Genomic DNA, 9,618 nt, shown 5'->3' with positions numbered 1-9,618 from the left:
CCCCCCCCCTCTCCCAAACCAGGGGCGCCTTGGAGGTTTTGGAGTTGGGGGTGCTTCCCCCTCAAAAGTACTGTTGAAGGTTTGCAATTGATGGAGTAATGATTGAGTGGGGTATTGAATGGTGGAGATGTTTGTTAATAAAAAAGATAATAATATAACAATAATTAAGTAATAATTGAAAGAGGTTATCCACTATACACAATTTATATATAACGCCTAATATACTGACGTGACGTAACATGACACACAACGAACATAGGAGCACGTTATCTGCTCTAGTCACGTTTAACTTAAAAAAATATTATAATAATTAAAAAAGCTTGTGATATATCGATTGAAGCATCTTTTTAGGCTTTAGCATTTAGTACTAGTAGCATTAGCTCACTCTCCTTTTCTCTTTCTCACTCACGCCTACCACCTATTATTATTGTTTATTATTATTATTATTTCTGGGTTTTTGAGAAAATAAAGAATCTTTTGTTAAAAAGATTTGTACTTTAATTTCCATTGATGATGAGAAACCCTCATTCTGAAGCTGGAATGGAATCTGTCTTCTCAGGTTCGTAGTTTCCTTTTCTTCTTCTTCTTCTTCTTCTTCTTCTTCCTTTTTAACATTTTGTTTTGTTTTAATTCTACAAAATGCCAACAACATTTTGACATCAATGTGTTATATTTGCCAGTGATGCATGTTATTTACATATTACCTGTTTTCTCCTTAATATTCAACATTCTCTTGTTAGAAACTTGGAAATGTAGGTTAAGATTTGTGGTGTTTTTGTATTTTTAATATAATAAAATGTATTTTATGTCTAGGGTTCCTCTGTGTTTTGTTTTCTAACATAGGATTCTCCAAACACAAAATTTCAGTTTATTATCAAAAACTGAAAAACACATAGTTTGACTTAAGTTGATGCCTTAATGGTGTTTGGTGGTTATATAATAAACAAGTCTTGTGGACCCTTTTGAATAATGACTAGCATCAATTAACAATAATGATGTGGGCAATTAGGTAATTTTTGAATTTATAATTACTGATAAAATAAGTATGTGTTAGCAAATTCCTGAAAAACAAGTTATTGTAGTTTATTTGGAGTTTTTGTCAATAAGATTTTTTTTTTCAACTAATTAATTCAACAAAACAAAGCATTCAATTTCCATTACATGACATGTAGAATAATGACCATAGGGGTAGGATAACGTACAAATGGTACTTATCGTGCGAAGTAAAAAGAAGAAACTGACACAGTGGTGTTACTATCTTCGTACGCTACAACTCAAAATACAACTAGTGCAAATTTTTACGTTAGATCTTTCGTTGTAGCGTAATTATAATTATGCTACAACAAAATGAACCAGTGTATATTATATTATAATACTTGTGAAACTATAGCGTAGTTATCGTTACGCTAGTTGAAAAAATAAGTTGTAGCGTATTCATGTAATTACAAAAATGCCACCGCGTCACCTTTTTTTCACTTCTCACGCATTGTACGTTAAAGCCCATTTGTATTTGATCCAAACACGATGACTACAAATCTAATATGATCAATGTTTAAGGTTTTTGACTTGAACTAGGTACCATTTATTCAGTTTGGAATTATTAAAGTATTTATGTACATTTTGAACATGAGTTGTTTGTTTGACCAGGATTTGTGCTTGACCCTGAAAAGTGCAGTCAACTGAGCTTAGAAGAAAAACGAAAACTTGTTCACCGGATCGCTCAATGGTCAGAAGATGCCCCAAAGATTCTTACTTCATTGACGCGTAAAGAGCTTCTTGAAATAATATGTGCAGAAATGGGAAAAGAAAGAAAATACAGCGGATTCACAAAGCTTAGAATGATACAACATCTTCTTAAACTCGTTTCCAAAAACACACAAAAACCAATAATTCTTGATTTGTCACCTTCAAAGAAGCAAAAACACGAGGGCCCACCATTTGTGAATACTAAAAAAGACCAAACCAAAACTCGTGTTTGTCAGAATCTGGCATGCAAAGCAAGTATGCAGCCGAAAGATGTGTTTTGCAAGAGGTGTTCGTGTTGTATTTGTCATCAGTTTGATGATAATAAGGATCCTAGTTTATGGTTAACGTGTGACTGGGATCCAGATTCTTGTAATGAAGGTCATGAACCGTGTGGCATGTCGTGTCATTTAGCATGTGCTCTTAATCATCATAGGGCTGGCATTTGTATGAATGGTCAGTACCCGAAGGTTGATGGTGGTTTCTATTGTGTTTCTTGTGGGAAGTTAAATCAATTAATGAGGTACAAACTACAAAGCCTTTTGCTTTTACAGGTCAAAGATTCTATTTTTTCAAGTTTAAAATTGATAAGAATTCTGTTGAATTTATTTGACTTCAAAAGTCAAAAGTCTCGTGTAAGCTTAAGGAATGCACAATAGCAGGTCAAAGCAAGTAATTTATCAGTACAGTCTCTTTTTGTTTTGGATTTTATAAGTAATTCACATGATTGCAAAATAATTAATTGACCTCAAAAGTCAAAAGTCAACCTATGACTGGGGCAATCTTTGCTACAAATGCTTTTGCTTTTACAAGTCAAAGATGTTATTTTACAAAAATTGGTAAGAATTTTGTTGTCAGCTCAAAAATCATTGTTTTGTACGCAATCTTTGTTATAAACGGTTTTCATTGTTATTGAAAATGTGTAGAACTGCCATCATGAATTCTCATCGTTCAAAATCAAATGTTTGACCTCAAAAGTCAAAAAGTCAACCTATTTAATTGCCTGAAGCCATTTCACCAGTTTCTTTTCTAGTAAATAAACACAAAGGTCAAAAGTCAACCTATTCATGGCTATTAATTTCGTGTTCATAATTGATATTTGTAAGTATTATAGAATTGATCTGAAAAGTCAACTTTTGTCAGGACATGGAGAAAGCAGCTCGTTTTTGCAAATGAAGCGAGAAGAGTTGATGCATTGTGTCTACGTGTATCTTTAAGCCACAAGATTCTTGAAGGGACTGTGAAATATCAGAATCTTTTAAAGATAGTTGAATCTGCAGCAAAGATTCTTGAAACTGAAGTGGGACCCATAGGGTCAGAATCTGCTAAAATGGACCGTCGCCTTGTTAACCGCCTTTCTTGTAGCACCGAGGTTCAAAACCTCTGCACTTCTGCATTTCAAGCTTTTGATTCCAACCCAACCTTAACCAGACTTCCAAGTACGTATATGTACATTAGAATACTCAGTATTGCTAGAATGTATTTTAAGGTCAATTAATTAAGGTTGTTGTTTTGTCAGCATGTCGGATTTCATTTGAAGAAACCACTCCAACTTCAGTAACAATCGTCCTAGATTACGAACCGCATTTATTACAAGATTTCTTCGGATGCAGAATCTGGCACAAATTGTCAACCGCTAAACAATATCCAAAAGAAGCAACATACATCGTACTAAACCCTGAAAAAAGATTCAAACTTTCAAATCTTGATCCGTCAACCGAGTATTCTTGCATGGTTTCTTTCTTCAGCAACACCAAAGTCCTAGGATGCTGGGAGTCAAAATGGTCAACCAGCAAGATCACAGAAATCACACAAACAGATTCCACAACCGAGTTTCCTTGCACCCCATGCAAATCTGACGGTACAACTAAAGTGGGGCCCAGTGAACCCAAGTATGAATACGCGGTGGGAGTGATTAGAAGTTTGGAGCATAATGGACACTTGAGCAAAGATTTTAGAGTGAAGTTTCTTACTTGGTTTACTTTGAAGGCTACAATGCAGCAAAGAAGAATTGTGAATGTTTTTGTGGATGCTTTGATCGATGATCCCCCAAGTTTGGCCGAGCAGCTTCTTGATACGTTTACCCATGAAATTTGTGGTCATGAGTGAAACATGGTTTCGGTTTTTGGTGTTTCGTTTCTTAAAACTCACGTTTCCTTTTTAGTACTTGAATTCATTTGGATTTGTATAGCTTACTATTAAGATCTCTGCTTAGGATTTTCGTTGATGATTATGGAATCAGTTGCATGTAGTTGAGTTTTCAATTCTAACAACATCCGTTGCTTATAATCTATAAGTTGTGTTCTACTGGTTTTATAGAGAAGAGAAGGTTTTGATTATAGTTTCAGCCAAAGTCGTTAACCAAAAATCATTGCTCATACTTCTTGATCCAACTGAAACTGATTCTGGCCTTTAGTTGGTATGACAGAAGGAAGAAACAAGCAGATTGATTATTCTGTTGGATTGGCGCACCGAGCAAGAGAATGAAGAACAACAGAAGAATTCGACACAACAAGAAGTGGTCAAGAAGAACAATTGACAAGGAGATCCAATACTAGTATCATTCTCTTTACATTCGACCACCAGTGACACTAGTAATAATATGCATTCGTGTATTCATCTATTCCCATTAATCTAGGATGTTGGTAAATAAATAAGCCTTATTTATATGTGTATTGGTGGTCTTTAGTTGTGTTGTCGCTGAATTAAAGTAGTAAGCAACGATAGACGATCAACAAGGCAAGCCCAGCTGGTTTGTATCATGTATGAAGATAAGCAGATAACTTCTCAGTCGAATCGCGTATTTTGTGGAGCAATCATAATTGCAACCTGTGGTGCGATTATCCAATCAAACAGAGAACTTGCAGACGTTGAATCATGCAACAATACCAAGTCTAGGCTGTGGCAGCGAATGCTAATGCAAGGGGACAAGTTGTACTGATTAGAGAATCAAGTAGAGTATCGTTACAATGCCTAAGTTCACATCAACAAATTATAGAAGCTGAGAAATCATCAAGGAATCAATCGCAGGGGCCCATAGTCTTTGGGACGCCATAGATCTAGACACCTAGTGACAACAGCTGAAGTCAAGGATGTAAAAATCAAAGCACTAGGGGCATTCCTCTTTCAAACATTGCCCGAATATGACTTACTTCAAGTCGCAAAGTAGAAGCAAAGGGCATATGGTAAGCACTCCAGGTTCGTTACCTTGGGGCCTACCAAGTTCAGAAGGCTCGCTTACAAACCTTGAGAAGCAATTTGGAGACGTCACAGATGAAGCAACAGATCAGTTGCTTCTCATAATCCCGCTTAATAACTGTCAACTGAATTCGTTGAAGTATTACACAATTAAAGAACCCTTAAAGAATTGAGCTACTACAAAACATACCCCTGCAAGTATCAGACACTTATTGGTCCTAGACTATTTTATAAAGACTGCTAATTATTAACAAAAAACAGTAATATTCAATAAATACTTAAATTAAATACTAAGGCGATCGTATGCATTGAAAAGGCTTTCCATTTCCATTTAACAAAATTTGTATTTTCGTAAAATTTGAGATTAAAAAAACAAAACAATCCAAATCAAACCCTTGCATAATGCTAGTACTACATGAGCTAAGCCGGTAAATGTGAACGAATGACGAGGGGATATGTGACGCAAACTCCGCTGCTCCAACACTGCATACAAGCAAACAGACAAATTAAAAACATGTTTTTTGGTGATTTAACCTTGTTCATCAGATATACTTACAACAGATAGGAGGGGGCCTTGTTTGTACTTATGATGGAATGAGAATGTTAAAGGCTTTATGTCATCTCCGGGTCCTCTGATGAAGCCACTGAATCGATCATAAAGAATTGAATATCAATCACTTTAGAAAAAAAAAAGATGAAATGAAATACAAAGTAGTGAGTGACATACATTAATGACGGAGTAATGAGTGTAGCCCTTTTGATATCGTAAAGGGCGATTAGACCCTTGTAGAGGTCGTTTCCGTCTTTATAAGACACAGCCAAACGCTCTCCTGAACCGTCCCATGCTATCTTTTCAATACCACGACTACAAATAACCACTATTTATTATGACAACAATAATAATACCAGGTTTGATTAATATTATTATGATGTTACCTGTTGGTCAAAGAGTTAAGCTCCGGTAATTCAACAGGTAACAGATGTGCATCTGCATCATGAAAATAAGGTCAAATGTGTTGTTGGCTTTTCCAAAAGGGCAAAAAGGTTTGAACTAAAGACCAGATGACAAAAAGTTTGTTATACCAAGAGAAGGAGGCTTTGAAGCAAAGTGAATGGAACCTAATGTTAACGAATCAGAGAAAGAAACAACAATCATACGCCCATCAGGATCCCATGATGCTCCCTGCAAAACATATAACTAAATAAGTAATTATATATGGTTATTTACCTCCCCAAAACAGGGCTTAAGTAAAATCCACAATTATTTCTGCAAGTAGTCAAGATCTCCACAATACATAAGATCTGCATTATCTGTTGCGACACTTAATAGATGTATGGCCTTCTGACAATATGTAGCCCATAAAAGCGGTTTAGTAATTTATATTATGTAATCGTTTTTAGATTACACAAGGTAAATGATAATTAACATTTCTAATGCTAACATTATATATATGCAGTGCAAACAATAACTAACAATTGGTTTTATTCATGTCCTAGAGATGAACCCTAGTCACATTTAACAAACCAAGAGATAACCATCAACAAGTGAAATAAATCAATCAGTCACAGGTTGGAGTGCTTAGAACTAGTAACATACTTGTAAAACCTCAAACTACAGCAATGTTACATGCATATATATGCACCAGAAGAAAACTAAGTACCGACCGTAACAAAGCCACTTGTTGAAGACCATGGTTCTGATGTCCATGTGTTTGTCTCCCACAGATAGAATGTTCCATCACTGCATACAATAATCATATTAGTGCCTGCATAACTTAATGTCTGAAACCTATCAACTGGCTGATGATGGAAAATGGCATTACAATTTTGCTGCAAAGAAATAGTCTCCAGTAGGAGACCACTTCAGCAATGATATGCCCCCTAATCCTCGCCGAATCGGTGTCCCCACCCCTACAATAAGAATTGCATAGTCAAAGTCAAAATCAAAGTCAATGTGGTTATTACATTCAATCTAGAATAGTATACCTTGAGCAACATCCCATATTGTGAATGATGAGCTCTCATACGAGGCCAATGCTACATATGTAAAAGTAAGTCAAGGAAAGTAGTTTAAGAACATATTTAGGGGTATAAACAAGCTGAGCTCAGCTCGTTTTGAATTATGAGAGCTCGAGCTCAGCTCGTTTGGAGCTCGGCTCATGAGTCATTTTTTCAAGCTCGAGCTCGGAGTGTTTACATCCCAATCCAATCATATTACCACTGATATTATATTTATCTAAACAAAAGGCTAAAAGGATATCTTCCATCCGGACTCCATGAGAGTGCACTTATTTGTTCATTATCATGGCTTTTCAAAAAATCCACAAGAGTCCATCTAACCCCGGAACCTCTAGAGAGGGTACCAGAGGTAACGCCGGGTCTCACGCATGCAGTATTGCCAGGATATGAAGCCGTCCAAATGCATATTCCACCTCTGTTCAAACCATAACACAATAATCACAACACAAGAAAACTAAAGTGCAACCTAAAAATGTGAAATAGATAGGCTGTAAACGAATCAAACGTTCATGAACTGTTCGGGAAAAAGTTCGTTTATGTTCGTTTGTTTAATAAACAAACATACATAAGCAACATTTTTTGTTCATTCAATTAAACTAATGAACGAACATGAACACGCGTTTTGTTCACGCATTTAGGTTCGTGAATATTCGTTTATGTACCATCATTTATATTCATAAGTTTATGTTTGTTCGTTTAAGTACCATCATTTAGGTCCGTGAACATTCGTTTATGTACCATCATTTATTTGGTTATTTTTTATTAATAAATCATCATGACCATCCCCTAGAGTTTGTGTTCGTTTATGCTTGATCAATTATGTGTTCATTTAAGTTTGTTTGTTTATGTTCATTTACGTTCGTGAACCATTCGCTTAGGTTTTAAACAAGATAACACAAACATGCCCACGTTTTGTGTTCGTTTGGTTCATTTACAATTACAGGCTTAGAAATATACTAACTTGCAGGCTACTGAAAGCGTCTTCCCTGCATTTGGCCTCCATTCAATAACTTTAACTTCCCTTTGAAGATCATTCGTCAAAATACAAGGGTCCTTTCCCTCTCCTAATAACAAAACAACCATATTATATGTTTATCTCAATATTAAGAATTTAAGGCAAAATCCAAAGAACCTTTTTTTCTTATTTACATACCTGAATCCCCATAATCACGAACGGTTACTTGACTCCGTCCAGAAGCAAATGCCAAAATATCCTTTGTCTGGTGCCAACTAACACATCTTAGGTCAACATGAGTCAACGATTTCACCTACAAAATGTTACATCACAAGGGCAATATTAAGCCTCTAAAAGTAGCAAAACATATGAGAAACAAATTATTTATTATGATTCCCTTGCAGTTAGGAGTGTAAACAAGTCGAGCCACTCGTGAGCTACTCGAGATCAGCTCGTTAAGAACTCGAATCGAGCTGAGGTTAAACAAGCTCAAACCTGAGATCTAGCTTTTATTGAGGCTCATTTAATGAACAAAGTCGAGTCCGAGCTTCACATATCGAGCTTGAGACGGCTGGCGAGCCTAAACAAGTTTTTTTATTTATATATTTTTCTTAGTATAATGTATATAATTTAATTCATATTTATAGATTATACAAATAAAATAACTAATAAATGATAAACTAGCTGAGCCCAAGCCGAACTGGAGCTCTAGATATATAGCTCTAAACAAGCAGAGCTCAAGCTTTAGAAACGCAGCTCTAAGGTCTAAATTAGCCGAGCCCGGCTAGTTGTAACTTGTAAGCCATATATGAGCTTCACCACTTTACTGACCTAATAAATAAACCAATTCCAGATCTCAGCACATACTTGTTATGTAGCTAGCTCAATTCCATTTAAACACAAAAATAAACCCTAGCAATCCTAAAAAAATAAAATAAAAAAGGAAGTTAGGAGATACTTACGTCATTAGGAGCAACAAAGCGTTTAAGTAACCTCGATAAACCGTTCACCGGCGGCTCTGCGGCTGTGTCTGGAGTAGAATGATCTAATTGATACTGAATTGGAGTGAATACTGTGCCCTAAATGTCACAAACATCAGTCAATCAATCATGTTGATGAGAAATAAGAAGAAATAAAGGAAATAAATACGAGTATTTTGCCGTAAGCTTCCTTAGCTTGATCATCGGAAACACTTTGGGCGGCAACTGGTCATCATTCAAAAAGCAAAAAATTAGCATCAATATTATTGATTGAAGGAAAGAGATTATATATATTTATATATATATATACTTACTTAGGTCTCTATTGATTTCGCATAGAGTGAGTGAGCCTGGTTGAGGAAACGATGGCATTCTGATTCCGATACTGTAGAGCTGCTGCTGGGCGGCTTGATGGAGAATGAGATGTAACTTACACTAATGTTAACACTTAGTTGTTATTGCAAAACCAAACAACGATGTTATAGAATAACTTACTTAAATTTGTGATTATATGTATACTAATTATATCCAATCACATAATCCTACTATTCATGATATGTACAATTTTCTAAGGTTGATTGTACAAGTCTTTATAGCATTTCATTACTTACAATGTGTATCTTTCGTTTTTGTACTAGAAATGCTACGTGTCATCTTGATAACCACCGGTAACACAGCTCCCACATATTCTTATCTCCTCTCTTTCAACTTCAAGCATAGCTT

At 35.6% G+C, this 9,618-nt stretch overlaps 2 protein-coding genes across 2 annotated transcripts; one reads left to right on the top strand and one right to left on the bottom strand.

Moving 5' to 3' along the window:
• The first annotated feature begins 405 nt into the window (after window positions 1-405).
• On the top strand, window positions 406-4,211 carry LOC143554944 (VIN3-like protein 2). Its single transcript, XM_077044600.1, has 4 exons — window positions 406-559; window positions 1,648-2,266; window positions 2,887-3,182; window positions 3,263-4,211. The coding sequence occupies exons 1-4, from the start codon at window positions 511-513 to the stop codon at window positions 3,850-3,852; spliced, it is 1,554 nt and encodes a 517-aa protein (XP_076900715.1). The 5' UTR covers window positions 406-510; the 3' UTR covers window positions 3,853-4,211.
• A 1,035-nt stretch (window positions 4,212-5,246) lies between these two features.
• Window positions 5,247-9,331, bottom strand: LOC143554928 (aladin-like). The gene is made up of 14 exons (XM_077044590.1): window positions 9,210-9,331; window positions 9,065-9,120; window positions 8,878-8,994; window positions 8,114-8,228; window positions 7,922-8,024; window positions 7,202-7,375; window positions 6,928-6,986; window positions 6,765-6,852; window positions 6,607-6,682; window positions 6,025-6,124; window positions 5,878-5,929; window positions 5,669-5,806; window positions 5,498-5,585; window positions 5,247-5,424 (listed from the first exon to the last, which is right to left on the bottom strand). Exons 1-14 carry the CDS (start codon window positions 9,265-9,267, stop codon window positions 5,362-5,364), a joined length of 1,287 nt encoding a protein of 428 aa, XP_076900705.1. The 5' UTR covers window positions 9,268-9,331; the 3' UTR covers window positions 5,247-5,361.
• Window positions 9,332-9,618: the final 287 nt, after the last annotated feature.

This window comes from Bidens hawaiensis, unplaced genomic scaffold, assembly GCF_021521415.1.
Source record: "Bidens hawaiensis isolate Kalapana, Puna unplaced genomic scaffold, B.hawaiensis_p1.1 tig00017886_1, whole genome shotgun sequence".
NCBI lineage: Eukaryota > Viridiplantae > Streptophyta > Magnoliopsida > Asterales > Asteraceae > Bidens > Bidens hawaiensis.
The sequence above is the reverse complement of the archived record's forward strand: the minus strand, read 5'-3'. Positions and strand labels throughout refer to the sequence as shown.

Bases quoted from the DNA above. Each gene is read 5' to 3' on its own strand.
- LOC143554928 (XM_077044590.1), bottom strand. From the start codon at position 9,267: ATGCCATCGTTTCCTCAACCAGGCTCACTCACTCTATGCGAAATCAAT. The intron at 9,121-9,209 runs GTAAGTATATAT...AATGATGACCAG, and splicing joins CGAAATCAATAGAGACCTAA to TTGCCGCCCAAAGTGTTTCC. The intron at 5,807-5,877 runs GTAACATCATAA...GGTTATTTGTAG, and splicing joins CTTAACTCTTTGACCAACAG to TCGTGGTATTGAAAAGATAG.
- LOC143554944 (XM_077044600.1), top strand. From the start codon at position 511: ATGATGAGAAACCCTCATTCTGAAGCTGGAATGGAATCTGTCTTCTCA. The intron at 560-1,647 runs GTTCGTAGTTTC...TTGTTTGACCAG, and splicing joins AATGGAATCTGTCTTCTCAG to GATTTGTGCTTGACCCTGAA. The intron at 2,267-2,886 runs GTACAAACTACA...AACTTTTGTCAG, and splicing joins AAGTTAAATCAATTAATGAG to GACATGGAGAAAGCAGCTCG.